Consider the following 14,907-nt stretch of genomic DNA (forward strand, 5'->3'; position numbering starts at 1 on the left):
TGGCAGAAACTCACCCTTTTCTCCATTTCCAAGAGTGATCTGTCAGCAAATCTTTCTTGTCTCTGAAACACAAAATTAATAAAGACACTGGGATGTGTTCTGAAAATTATAGAACTGAGGAAAAGCAATATGGGTAGAATGTTTTGGCTTAAGGCAACTACTACTGTATTCTGTCTGAATCCATATGTCTTTAAAAGCTTTTTAAAATATATTCAAGGAAGTAATATTGAAATAAAAATAAAGAAGAATGAACTGGATTTATCAAGGACTTCCTCCGTGACCATTCCCAAGTAATTTAGTCTCTTCACATAGCCTTCGGCAAATAGAAGTAAAGCAATATTTCCATCTAAAAGCATTACAAAACAAACATTTTGTACTTTACTGGTATTTATAGGGCGCATATGGAAGACACTGAAGCACACGCACAGGTAAATTGGGACTGATATACTATGGGAAGAGGAAATGTTCTTTCTACAGCAATTAAAGAAGAATTTCAGTTCTGAGTACATACTGTATGCAGCAAGTGTTATCTGAGAGCAGTTATCTGCAATTTAAGTGGCGTGTACTATTTACTCTTTAGTTGTAACACAAAGCAACCTAACCAGCCAGGAAGAACTAGCAGGTTACACCAATCTGCCAGCAGGCTTCTGAATTAATCAATCAACCCCGAATGACATTTTGAACATAAACTTAACTACATGTTAAGTCTTTTTCCATACCCTGCAAAGAGGTTCCAGATACATGCTGGTAAGAACCACTTCTACTTAAAAAAAACAGGAGGCAGCTGTTTACATTTTATTCCCAGCTGAAGACCAGATCCTCTGCTCTCTTTCTCTAGAAACAGCGGGAGCTACTCCTCCCCTATCTTTGGATAGGAAACACAATGCTGATGTCTAGTAAAAAGCGGACGATGTCTTGAAGTGCTTCTAGTTTGCCCTCTACTTGGTTGGATAAATAGTCTTTTTTGACTAATACAAACCTGAGTGGTCTTTTCCAACTGTAGTTTAAGATCTGTAAGTTCCATGTTGGTATCATGTAACTGTGCTTTCAGTTTCTCATTTTCAGCTAGAATCTGTTCATAAAGCTAAGAAAAAATATTCATTTAATAAATACGCATTTTTCTGTAGCAAAATTGGTTGAAACATTTAAAAAAGAAAACTGAACTGCACATAAAAAAAAAAAAACAAATATGGTAGCAGTCCAAAAAGTAAAAGCGAGTTACAGAGTTTAAAGATGTTTTAATTCAGCTAACACTTTGTAGAACTACCTTCCTGCTACCAAATTTCTTTAGAAACATGCAACTTTGCACAAGGAACACGCAACTTACCTTACACTTTAGAAAATATTTGCCACTTTTTCACTCCGAACTTCTACAGATTAGACACCACAGTAAACTTTTGACAAGCTTCTCATCTATTCTGAAGCAAGATCTAAATATTTATATCATATGTACGTAAGGCAGCAGACATCAAATAAAAGGCTTCACATATGTGTAAAGCATTTTTAATGATACCAAAAATCAACCACAAAAACAGTCTAATGGCATCTGCAAAAAAAGAAAAAAAAAGAAAGAAAAAAAAAAAGAAGAAGAAGAAAAAGAAGAATTTTCGCTCTTTTGGATTTTCCCCCTGCCCTTGAAAAGTGCAAAAACCAAAAGCTGTTTTGTAATGTATATTCCCTCAACACACAGTTGTTCTGCTCCTCCATTCAGCTGTGTTCCTTTAAGCAGGATTTGTGGTGCAATGCAAGATTATTTTCAGATAATTTTTGGAAAAAAAAAAAAGTAACAAAAACCCATTTTCATACCAAAACTGTTGGATCAGATACCTTCTTAAAATCAGTGCTATCTTCTTTATCTTGTCTACTGCAGTACGGTTTTCGATCTTCAAGGTAACTCTGTGAACCAGATCGCCCCTGCACTGAATCATAACGGTCACCTGAAGACACACCAAGGGATCCTGAATCGTATCTGTAAAAGAAAAGTTTGTGTTTCTCTTCGTTAAGACCACTCAATGTATCAGGCATTGTGAATTTGCTTTTTTTAAAAAAACAATTACGTAAGTACATATTTTCATACATAATTGTATGAAAAAATAAATCTAGAATTTTATCTAAGCCATCCTCTTTCTGATTAAGTTTTTACATTCCCTCAAATTGCAGAGTATGTCTTAATGTAAATGTCTGTCTTTTTATGCTCAGAAATCTCTGAATTAAAATATTCTATTCAAATAATTTTTTAAAGAACTTACAGGATTTTAAATTGGCAAACATCAACCAAATTGGATTCTGCAAGTTTTATTAGTGGTACCAAGGATATTTCAAGAATATTTATTATGAAGTCAAACATTTCAACAGAAGCAGTTCAGGAAAGTCATTTTATTACTAAATTACAACCAGCATAAATATTTTTTTAATTTAAAGTTTTCACACTGATCATTCTTCACTTATGTGTTGCAGCAGTTTTATTTGACAGATTTTCAGCACATGTGGTAAATAATTTCATGAGGACAGAGGGGAAAACAGAATTCCCCCTCTTCAAATAAATCTGTCTTTATATCACAACAAGAATGGATAAATAAATGTACATGTACTGTTCTTTAAGCTTAACTGCAAAGAACCAACTCCAATCACTCCCCAGGTCAGTCATATTGAGTTCTGCCCTTCCATAGGCTGGATTCTTCATACAAATGGGGATGGCATTTCACTCATCTCTAACATTAGGTCTGTTAGCATTTCTAGTGCAGAGATGCAGTTTTCTTGCTCTTTCTTATTTAGAATGACATTCTCGCAGGTATTTTACTCAATATGAATCCAGCATGTGAAGACTAAAGCCTTACTTCCAGAGGGGTCTAATGTACAGATGGTCAAAACTGACATTTAATAAAGAACTGTAAATTTAGCAGTAATATTCTCCTTTCTGGTAAAGCCCAATTTCTTTTGGAGGATATCACCAGGATAAGAAACAAAAAGCCTAAACAAATCAGACTAATATTTACATTGCTCAGTGCTATAGGAAAGCAATTTCTCTGTGAAGCTTCTTGGACTCATTATAGTCAGACAGAAAAATCCAACAATTAATTGCAAAGGCCTTAAAAAAAAAAACAACTATTTTTAAAAAATGGTTAATGTTTATCTGCATTTCTATTGTAACAAACTTCAAGGGAATCTGATTTCAGAGGCTGTAGCACTATTCTTGACATTTCTTCGAAATATTTCAGTAGAATATTCTAAAAGAGGGGCAACAACAACCACATTGTTTTGTAAATTCTGACTTCGTATTGTAAAATTTGGAAGGAATGGGATTGTATTCAGCATGTTCTACAAAATGCCTACCCTGCCTTCAGGACACTGAGTACACAGACCTTCCCCCAGTAGTCTCCCCTGTAAAGGCTAAGCTGAATTTACACATAAAGAATTTAAAAGCCAGAATAGGTGAATAGAAAAGGGTAACAATTTTGAATTGTTTAAATTGTACATACCTTGAAAGGCTGTCACTCTGGTATGAGGAGGGGTAAAAAGAGAGAGAGAAAAAAATCAAGTCAATAATCTCATTCAAACACACACACATGCAAAAAAAAACCAGTCCACATAACAATCCAAGCAAGCATAGCCAAACTGATTCACATTCAAGTGCAAATGCTGTTTGACACCATGTTGTTATAAGGACAACATTTTCTAGCTTTCACTTTGTTGTGTCTGGAACGGAAAAGAAATACGTTCTAGAACGTTCTTGCCAAATTCTAAATTATGGGAAGTTAGCCTTGCACTCTGAAAGTCTAGACTCCGGGCTGGATCTAAAACACTGGAGTCATTTCAGCAGTAGGTCCATTTTAGAGTTTGCCCGCTTGTTGTCAAAGGCACCAAAACTGTTTCCTGAATTCCTTATGCCCTCATCCTCTTTTGTAATAGTGGAGGCAACGTTCTGAAAGGTCAATATATAGTAATAATTTCAGCTTCAAATGACAACGCAAGCCAAGCTACAAGAGCACCTTTCTAATTTAAACTTTGCAGGGAACAAGCTGCTACTGCAACAACGGGAATTATTTACCAGATTGAATTTAAATTATAGAATTTCATTTTTTCATTTTTTTTCATTGCATTCATTAATCAGAGAAGCCGCCACCAGAAAATATAGTACTCTCATTTGACTTGCTAAACAAAGTTGAACTAAAAATGATAATTTAAGAACAAGGGAATGTCTTCTATGCATTATATCACTCAAATAAACCTCTTCCCTGCTGAGTGGTCAACACAGACATTTTGCTCAAGAAGATCTACTGATACATAATCACCCGAACCATTAACATTGGCCTAGCAGTGGCTGAAGCTGTCTCTCCCCAGACTTCTTATCCAAAACTTTCAATTTTATGCATTTTCTCAACCTGCATAGAGGAAAGCAGTGCTGCTCTCCACCAGATCCACAATTTCCCATTTGACACTTTTAATCGCATTCGCCACACGGAGCATATCAAAAGTTCACCAGTCTATCTGCTCCTATCTAAACAGTAATTCCCGTAGGAGTAAGAATGTCAAAAAGTGAGGGTCTTTTGTAGAAAACAGCACAGTTTAGTGGCACACAGCTACAGAAGAATCTTGTCCCACTGCTCTCACGGCCTTTCTCCGAGCCGCCAGGCCTCTGCTGACAGCAGAGGATACCATGGGACAGAACAGAGCCATCTTTGACACTGCAGACTTTACGTTTTCTCTGTACACTCTGAAAGAAGACAGCACTGAGAAGAAACAGCACAAGAAACTAAACCTATGTTTCCTACGTTATTCCTGAACAAGTAAGTTCTCTGCTTTTGGTGGCCCCGCGACGCCATCACAGGCACGTGCCAAGCTGAGCTCTCCCTGTAGCTCCCTGAGCAGCAAGGCGACGAGCAAGGCAGGAGAGGCCTGGAGATGCAGGCGCCCACATTACTGGAGACTTGAGTCTCTTTTTTCTTCATTTGTTCCTTTGATTTCTCTCAGTTCAGTTCTGTTTGGTCACAATTTTTTAGCTTTTTCAAAAGCGATTTGGGAGAAAATCACTGTTTTAACTGCTGTTGTGCAAAAATGTCTTGGCCTTTCCCTGACTGTTTTCTGGAGAGAGAATGTCTTTATCATGTTTCCACATCATGTCTCTAAGTACCAGCTATTCCTTGCTCACCACATATATTGTTTTCTCCCCTGCAAAGATTCATCTTGTGAAAAGCTTAACTCCCAAATACCCTGGTTTTGCTTCTTCCTGTGCTTGGCAACTATTTTCTCATTGCAATCTTATCCCCTCCCATGCCACAGGGTGAATATGGGGTACCAGTTTCAGCAAGTAAGAAGACAGTTAAAATGAAAAGTAGTGAGGAAATGGCTCATTGAGAGGGGGAAAAAAAAAGCAGCAGCAGTTTGGGAAATTAAGTTTTAAAAAGAATAGCAAACATCAGACTCTCAATATTATCACAAGCGCTGGCAACTCTACTATACCTTAAGTCTTTTTTTGGAGTGTCTGGCCAACATTCCACTCCTAATAAATCAGGCTTTCCATACCTAGAGCTATTTTTTTTTATCTGAAGACCAAATAGCTGTCCCCAAATCACTTCAAAAAGGAGAGAAAATCTGGGAATTTCATGTTGCAGCTTGAGTTAAATTCCAAGTAAAATCTAATTATCGGAAAGGTAGGGAGAACACACTCTTTTCTAAAAATCCAAACTAATCTGAATCCTCCTTCCGGTGCAGGCAGCCCATAGTTCACCGCGCTGCTCGGGCCCATTTGACAGTGACTGAGCTACCATCCTACAGCTTAGCTCTGAGATCACCCTTCTTCCAGAAACACAGGCTTCCTGCAACATGACATTCTTTGTGCAGTCTTGAAAAATTCCAGTTCTTAGCACTAAAAAGTCTAAATAAAACTTAATTACAGCGACCTGCAACTTCTAAGCTGTTAGCCAACGCTGATTTCTCCTTAATACAGTTCTTTTTTACGGATGAACAATCAACGAAGTAGTCAGGAGACAGTTTTGGTATACAGAACAAGAAAGCACAATCTGAAATCTTAAGTCTGTTCTTTCAAAGACCTCCAAAATGAATAATATAACACATTTGTCAGGTTCCTGGAAGATCGCAGGCTAGAAATTATTTTGTCTACAGCTCTTCAATTTTCTTTATAGCATGTGTGATTGTTCTTGACCTCCTCTCTTTAGTTTAAATTCTTGAGTTACTGCCAAAGCTTTTGGAATTTTGTAGTTACCATCTTCTACCTCTGGCTTGTAGCTTCCTCAAGCAATAAAAACAACAGCAGCACCACATAAGGGAGAAATGCAGTATTTCCAAAGATTTCTTTCTTCTGAATAGCACATAAAATAATCAACACAATTAAAAAATATAGATTTTCTGAGTTTTATTCTAGCTTTTCTTTATAGTTTTAGTTTATCTCAAATCTCCTTCCTTTTCCCCCTTGAGAAATGTGAGAGGACTTTTATCATATACCTTTTATCATATACTTGATAATAAATTTCCTGTTAGATCAATGCTGAACACATATTCTATTCTCATTTTTATAGAGATGGCAAAAAAATGAATTGTCATAAGTAATGAACATTTACTTCTCAGCTTATCAATCTCGATAATGGCTATTCATCAAGGAAAATAAGACAACTGAAATCCACATGAAGTTAGAAATCTCACACATACAATCTCATAAATAGCTGGTAGGCAAAAGAAAAAAATGCTTTAATAAGAAAACAATGAAACTGTTGTATATAGCTTTTAAGATGGTTCATAGTTAAAAAGAGTGCAATATTACTAAGGTTAGAACATTCTCCTCAATTTTAAAGTTAGACTGGAAATTCCATAATAGGTTTGGAGGAAAAAAAAAAGTTAAAACTCCTTAAATATTTATTTTGATATTCAATTTACTTTCAGTCTGTCTTCATATTTTCCTCAGTGGATATGACAAAACACCTTATACTAAGGAAGTAAAACCATTTTATATAGCTGTGCGACAGAGAAATCAGCTCACACATTTAAAAGCTTATTTCAGAGCTTTCTATGAACTGAAACCTGACGTTACATTGATTTATAATCAAACCAAACTACCAATGTCTTTTCTGAAAAGACGTGGCTTAGAAAATATTTTAAATTTCAAAATGGATTCTGAACTAGATTTCTAAGTCAAACTATGAGTTAGGTGGCAAATTCTACACTCTTCTCCACTACCCCTCCCCGACATACATATCCTTTTAATCGTATATCATATCCATAATTTTGACCTAATTTACCATTCTATGACTGCAGTTTTACACAAGTCTAATTCCATTAGGAGCACTACATACATATTCTACCAAAATGAATACCAAATAACTAATCTAAGGACCAGACAATGCTTTCAGTGAAGAGGGAGTTAAGAAATGTATAATGGAAGATTTTAGAAAAACAACAACAACAAATCACTTGAATTTTCCCATTTGATATGACACTAATTCCCTAGTGCATTACTCCTGAGGTTAGGCCAAAAGACATATATTTTGCCATGTTTTATAGTTAACATTTTGCTCTTTTATAGTGTAGTGTAGGTTACCCCTTCCTTTTTAAGGTCTCTCATCATCCCACACACACACAAGCAAAACAAATTATAAGGAATTTTCCAATCACATCAAGTCCCTTATACTGTTTTTCATTGTCCTTTTCACAAGACTGGTGATACTCAATTAAGATGTTTGGAAATCCAGTCCTAAAAGGGAAAATCACACAGAATGTGCTCTTCAGCTTTCAAAGCCTTGCTTTGCAAACATTTTTTTTTCATATTACATGTATTATGTACTTTATCAACAACATTTTGTTGTTGCTTTTAATCCAGAAAAGATTCTAGTAGTGTGTATTAGTCACGGGACATCGTTTCACTGAAAATAACAGAAAAGATGAAACAAAGATATTTACAAGGCAGAAACTGAAAATTCCCTTGAGTAACTTGCTGCAACATATTCCTGACCCATGTGTCAAAAATTGTCAGCGAATTCTTATTAAAGCTTGTAGTTCAGATATGTGCTAAAAGACTAAAATACACATACACAACTGCAAAGGAAATGAAACTGAAACATAGTAGCAAGTTACAAATCAGAAAGCACTCAATAAAACTCGTAAGTCTCTTTTAACTGAATCCAACTACAGTCACAATTTCACAATCAAAATAGAATCTGTTAGAATGATAACAAGTGAATTATTCTTTTGTGATTACCTGAGTTTCTTTCTTATTTGTTCCTTCTTCTGAATCTGACTGGTGCTCCTGTTCATTTTCATCACTCTGATGAAAGAAGGAGAGATGAAGAATAATTAAGATGTTGAAAGTTTATTGAGACTTTAAGACATTCTAGACTTTCAGTATCAAAATCCAAGACTATCAGAATTGTACCTAACTGAAAATTATATAGAGTATATATGGGATATGTTGCAGTAGCAGCATACATGCAACAGAAAATAACTGTTTGATGATTAGTTTTCCTTACGCATTAGTATGATTAATTCTTACCATACTATGGCTATTAGGGTCTTTTAGAATTCATTTTAGCATTATCAACATAACCGAGATTCATATCATTTTTATTTCAGTTGTGAATGCTTCCTAAAAGATGCATAGAGAAAACATACCTTGAACACTTTTCCCAGAATAGAGTTATATACCATACTACTCTAAATTATCACTGTTTTAAGAATGCACAGTACACATTTTGTACTGCTGCAAACTACAGCTTTACATTGGTAGTAATAATCCTTCGCTTACATCTTGAGTCCAATAGGAGACTCCTGTAGGTCGTCGTTTTTCTCTTGGTCGCCGTCTTTCCCTTATTGATTTAGTTTGTGACTTATCTTCCTCTTTTTCTTCCTCTTTTTTGCCCCCTTCTGTTAATAAAAGCTTTCTTGTTCATTTAGTTATGACACAAAAATTATTTAATCTTCTGAGATATTTCTCAGTCTTTTACAATACTTACAATTAAAGTTTTAACCTGAAATAAACTAGCTACAGAGCTTCTTCTCTCATACAGATCTGGCAGTAATACACATTCCTCAGTACGTAGCTCTAAAATACTGCAAATATTGTTCAAATTGCCAAATATTAATTCCAGTACAAATACTCAGGTACCTAGACAAAATGTTTCAGTATAGCAGTAGTACACTATAAATTGGACTTAAGATTCATTTTTTCAGAACTGACACATATCTAGAATAACATCTGTACCAACAGACATTGTATGAAACACAGAATGATAAAAGCCACTCCTTATTAAACAAGTGACTTTCTACTTGTTTCTACTTCTATGCATCAAGACACCCATATTAAATATTTTAGAAGTCTGACGAATCTTCCTTAGAGCCTACTTTTTCATTACAGACCTCTCTATTTTCCCCTCTGAAGAATAAAATAGAATCTTCCAGGTTGAATTAATACTAGATTTTTCTTTACAAGAAATTCAGTTGCAATTCATCACTCAGATAAAAGGTCAAGATTCTGATTGATCACCTACACATTAATAAATAATTTGTACAAAAAAAAAGTTGTTTACCTATTATGCATTTCATTCAGTCTGATAGTCTTTTATTAAAGCAAGAAGTCATAGATTTAGGTGCAGATCCAAGCATCACTGTTAATGAGCTTCACTATCACTGGTCTTATAAGCTAAATGAATATGTTACCATGAAGCAACAATAAAACAGAATAAAATACAAATATTCATGGTGAATATACATCTTGATTAAACAGATTACAATTTTACTTTCTGCCTTTCCAATAGTAATATATTTCTCATCCCAAAATCCAAACCTGAAAAACCTTCTGTAACTAATATGTATGTTCACAGAAGCATCTAAAAGGAGTTTCCTAAAGAAAGCAAGCATTACTGAAAAAGTTTAATCCAAATTTTTCATGTTCATGTCAGAACAGAGAAACATAAGAAAGCACATCCCTGAAGCTGACTCAGTAACATCTTCAGAAAAAAAAATACATCTACAGAAGATGGCAATATTGGATGTTTGAGATCCATGGCACCTTTAATCAGAAAACTATTCATTTCGATCAGGAACCGTATCCTGAATCAATAACTTTAGATCAAGTATTTCTCCCTAGCTAACAGCATCATGCCACGGAGAGAAAATAGGAGATGGAAGTATATGTCAAAAACTTCCTCTTTTTCATAGGCAACTAAAAAGGCAAGAGATTTCTGAGTATTATAGCAGGTGATTCACATTTGAAATGATGGAAAAACTCTACAATATCCAAGGAAAGCTTTTTTCGGACATCTGAGTCAAGCAATCTAATCTTCAGTATAAGATTAGATAAACCAGTTGGATATGATTCCATGAAATATGATGACTGCTACCAAAAATGTATCTCTCCTCCTTTTTCATATGTTAATGAAACCATGAGAGAGTATCTTTCCACTCTCACAGTTCTCAATTCCTCATATTTTTTTAGGGAAACAAAAGTAAAATATTCAGCAATTATTTAATCAAATATAATTCTTTCTCAATACTTACAAGTAACTAAACTATTCAAGTGTGATATTTTATTACAGTTGCTACATTAAAGCAGGAATTAAAGCTTTGGGGGCATAGTGATGGCAGAGACTTCTTGACTTTTCTATGACCCACCAAGGCAAAAACTCGGACTCATACTCAGAGGCTGTATCAGGTCCTGAAAATCTGTTTTTCCTCTCTATATGGAAATTGTACAACTTTGTACACAAAAGTAGAGTAAGATCCATCTTGAGTAGTTTTATATACCGCATAAACAATCTCTAGAAACATAATCTGCCTTTGACAATTGAACCCAAGAAATCCCTGCACAGACAGTACTCCTACCTCTCTCACTTTCCTTTGTTCCGCTTCGAGAATAGGCAGAAGTTATACCTATAAGGCTGTTTGGTCTGTTCAGTTGACTTGAAGTTGAAAGAGAGCTAGTGGACGTGGTGAGTGAAGAGGTGGATGACGAAGAAGTTGAAGTTGAAGTTGGTCTATAGCGATGATATGGCTATTCAGCAGAAAAATGTCAAAATTAGATAATAAATAAGCAAAACAAAAACAGGACAGTAAGACATTATAAATATGTACATAAATATTTATGGTAATACCAAATGTGTAATAGTATAATGGGAATTAAGATTCATATAATTTCTCTACCTAAAGAGACCCATCATGAAAATACCTCTTCAACAGTTCGGGAATATCTTTGTCTATAATCATCATCTTTAGTTTCAGATTCTTTCTTTTCTTCTTGCTTTTCTTTATCTTGCTTTTCTTTCTCCTCTTTTTCTTTTTCTTCGTTCTCTTGTTCTCTGGTTCGTGTGGGGCGACTTCTTCCTATAGTTTTTTCAGCCTCTTGAAGATCTGTCAATGTTACACCCTGTGAAAACAAGCAGTGAGTAAACATCTTTTTAATATGTTGCTCAACTTGCATTACTCTAGACAATCACACTATGTAAGACAATTTTAAATACAAAATTCAGCTTCAAAATATTATTTCTACCTATTAAGAAATAAATTCCAGCTATAAGATTTTGTCTCAAATCTTGGAACCAAGTATGACTTCTTGATCAGCAATTTTTGCTGTGATCTACCACAGATTCTTCAGCATCTATTTCAACTGAACTACATACAAATCATATAGAAAATTCACGGAGAAATCATTCAAGAATCCACTAGATCCTTACAATATAGTTTTAAATAAAATACTTTTGAAAGAACAGAGCTTAAAATAAAATCACACTAAACTGATTTTCAACATCCTGATACTTTACAAATTCACTAAAACTGGATTTTCAGGTCCACAATACATACTAAGCTGCAATGACAGCAGCAGGGAAAGTTGCAATTCATTCTTAAATTCTCCAACTAAAAATTGTTCTTGAAATAAGCCTCGAAAGCTAACGATTTCTTAAGGGTAAAAAAAATACAATTTTACTACACTTTTAGCCTGAAACATTCCTGAAAAGTGTTTAGTATGTGATTTATTCTTCAAAGCCAATTTTCCAGCTCCTGTCATCAGTTAATTCATTGCTTTTTGTCCTGATACTGTGGCAATACAGTAATTTCTTGTAGCTTGGCCACTGTAAAGGTTGCACAACATTCAGCCTATGATGACAGTCTTTCAGGTTTGTTAATGAGCACCAAGAGGCAAAAAGGAATTGCACTGGGATAATCCTCTGCCAAACAGTGTAGGCCTCTCAATAGGAAATGTTACCAGAAGTATTTAAGGTGTTTACAATCACAAAGGTAAGTAACATCAGTAGACAATTTCGTTATTAGTCTTAAAGCAGAGAGGATGGTGGCTATTTCTTTATTCTGCTTTATCCAAGACCTACTCTGCTGATTTTTCTCAGTCTGACAGCAGACAGAAAGAGATGGAGAGAAACACCTCCCAGGGAATAATGGTTGGTAATCACTTGGCTGCTCTAAAAGCATTCAAGTAATGTTAATGATCACCTACTTTGCTACTGTCGCATCCATTTACTGAATTTCAATCAGTGCAGTCCTCATACATAATGTAAGATAGTTCCATCAGAAACAGTGAAGAACTACCAAATAAATCAGTACCTAAACTGAGAGAGACACTCTGAGAAGTACTATTAGATTCTAGATAGCAAATATAAATATTATTAGATTATTAAAATATTAGATTAGATAGCAAATACAAAAAAGCTTTCTCTCAGCACTCCTCTATGCACACAGAAATAACGTTAACATTTTTATGACGTGGATTCTTATTTAGTTATCCATACTATCAATTCAATCACACCATCTTTAATAGTCCATACGCAGAAAAACACTTAGAAACTGAAGTAATACAGTATGCTATGACTTCTTTCTCAAGTAAAGTCTTGAGCTATAGCATATGGCTGTTAGTTCTTGAAGAATTCAAAGCCTTACGTTTACATATCTCCATAACATTGGACGCAATTACTTCAGTAAGCCATTTTACCACGGGGCAATCAAAAACCTCTCAAATTTGCATTAAACCATTTGTTGGTGACCATAAAAGCCAAAGTTGTAGTGCACAATGGAGGGACTTCAATATTTCATGAGAAGGTTAAAAAAAAAAAAAAAAGGCATATATTTCCTCTGGTGATATAGTTTTATACCAGGAAAACAAATCAGCTTATTTGGACCTTTACTGGTAAACTAAAATTTCACTGTACTCAGAGAATGACATGGGTGTGTTTCCATAAATGCAGAAGTTGTAATGAAACTCTACCTGTGTTGATCTTCTGGACTGCCTTGCTTGTCTGGATCTAGCTTTTCTTTGGGACTCTGACTCTTCATCCCTTACTGGAGTGAGGTATGATCTAAAGAGTTAATTACAAACAAAATTAGCAAATAGTAATTTTTACGTGACACATTAAACAGTACAAAAAAAAAAAAGACTGAAAAGCAAGATAGTTGGAAGAAAATCTGTAACTAAAGGCTGTACGAATACATACATCTTTAAAAAAAGTTCATATTTTTAAACTGAATATATCTAAGCTATCTAAATATTTAAAGACCCATTACATTTTAGACATCACCAATATCATCATACCCTATTTACCAAGATGGTAGCTTTACCACTCAACTAAAATAGGTATCGTTTTCCTACTTAGATTTATTTTCACAAGTTTCAGTAAATATAACTTAAGCTTTTTTGGTGTTTCACCGGTCTGCCAATGTAAGGGTAAAGCACCTCTGCCACATACATATATTCAGAAAATATTTGTGTGCCTGTGGGTGTACGTGTGTAGGTGTACCTTTAATAGGATTGCAGGCTTTCAGAAAAGCTAATGCAGAAAGGCTAATTATCCCATGTATGCAATCAGAGATTAAAAATCTTTGAGCAGGCCTCAAAGGACTACAAAGAGACTCCTCAAATAAATGCTCCAACCCAGAGAGCAGGAGCTTAAAACAACAAAAATGGCAATCAAAAAAGCAGCATATATGAAACCATCACACCCTGCATCATCTCTTTTAGAGCAGGTCAGATGGGCCCAAAGGATAACACTTATTGCATCCTCTGCCTTCATCAGCAGCAGGTTAGGTGCCAGCTATGCATCTTAATGAAAAAGCTAAATAATTTGGAAGTTCTTAATGCATTTGCTGATTTTCTATTACAGGATATTCTGGCAATGCTGTTACAGTCTAATCTTAAACTTTGTTTTAATCCTCCCATTTGCTAAAGATTGGAAAAAGGAAAAGCAAAAGGTTGCTAAAGGCTGCTTTCAAAATATACACAACCATCTCTGAGCCTCTTCAGATCATAAAACTAGCTGTACTAAACTAGTAAGCTCAGATTTAAATATTTTCTGACTGTTTCTGTTTTAATTTGATTATATATAAATATCTGTCTAAGGATTCAAATGTTCTATGTCTGAGAAGCCATTGGCTATTAGCAGTTAAACCATCCATCTATGGAAAGAACAGTTGTGGTGTCAATGAGTAGCACCTTTGTCAGCTGGTGCATGCCATAAACAGCTCCAAAACAATTCAGGCTAAGATTGCCAAAAAGGCTTCCACTGCACAGACTGTCACACTTCTGATTTTCAATCACTTTAGAAAGCACAAGGCCCTAGCTACACCAGGGAAAGGGTGCCTGTTACCTGCTTTAGCTCTGCAATCCTACTGATCATGCCAAGTTGGCCCGCGCTGGTTGTGGTGGAGAGTCAGGTCTGTCATTGAGCCAGACGGGCACAGCGGAGCTTCAACCAAGCCTTACAGCAGTGTCACACAGTGGGTGCCACGTTCAGTGGGTGCAGGCTATGTGGCGCCAGCTGCTCTGCAGCACCTTTAACTCCCACTTCACCCCCAGTGAGGGAAACTGAAACTCTGCACGTGTCAGGCTCATGCTGTAGGGCTGAAACTGCCCTTTCCAGGATCTCCTGTCAATGCCCTATAGGTTAGCTGTGCAATTTTACT

General features: G+C 35.4%; 1 protein-coding gene across 4 annotated transcripts in view; it reads right to left on the reverse strand.

Annotated features, from left to right (window-relative positions):
• PPP1R12A (protein phosphatase 1 regulatory subunit 12A) overlaps positions 1 to 14,907 on the reverse strand; it is a 110,750-nt gene that overhangs the window by 13,267 nt on the left and 82,576 nt on the right. For 3 of the 4 annotated variants that reach the window (XM_088531210.1, XM_088531207.1, XM_088531209.1), the window contains 9 exons: positions 13,217 to 13,307; positions 11,171 to 11,368; positions 10,828 to 10,996; positions 8,753 to 8,871; positions 8,210 to 8,275; positions 3,480 to 3,496; positions 1,828 to 1,969; positions 980 to 1,084; positions 15 to 62 (listed from right to left, as the gene is read on the reverse strand). In XM_088531210.1, coding sequence (XP_088387336.1) covers positions 15 to 62; positions 980 to 1,084; positions 1,828 to 1,969; positions 3,480 to 3,496; positions 8,210 to 8,275; positions 8,753 to 8,871; positions 10,828 to 10,996; positions 11,171 to 11,368; positions 13,217 to 13,307 — 955 coding nt within the window. The remainder of the gene's footprint in view (positions 1 to 14; positions 63 to 979; positions 1,085 to 1,827; positions 1,970 to 3,479; positions 3,497 to 8,209; positions 8,276 to 8,752; positions 8,872 to 10,827; positions 10,997 to 11,170; positions 11,369 to 13,216; positions 13,308 to 14,907) is intronic. The other variant, XM_088531208.1, reaches the window with a different exon arrangement.

Source organism: Tinamus guttatus, unplaced genomic scaffold, assembly GCF_059628265.1.
Source record: "Tinamus guttatus ecotype Peru unplaced genomic scaffold, ASM5962826v1 Tinamus_guttatus_pri_ptg000399l, whole genome shotgun sequence".
Classification (NCBI taxonomy): Eukaryota; Metazoa; Chordata; class Aves; order Tinamiformes; family Tinamidae; genus Tinamus; species Tinamus guttatus.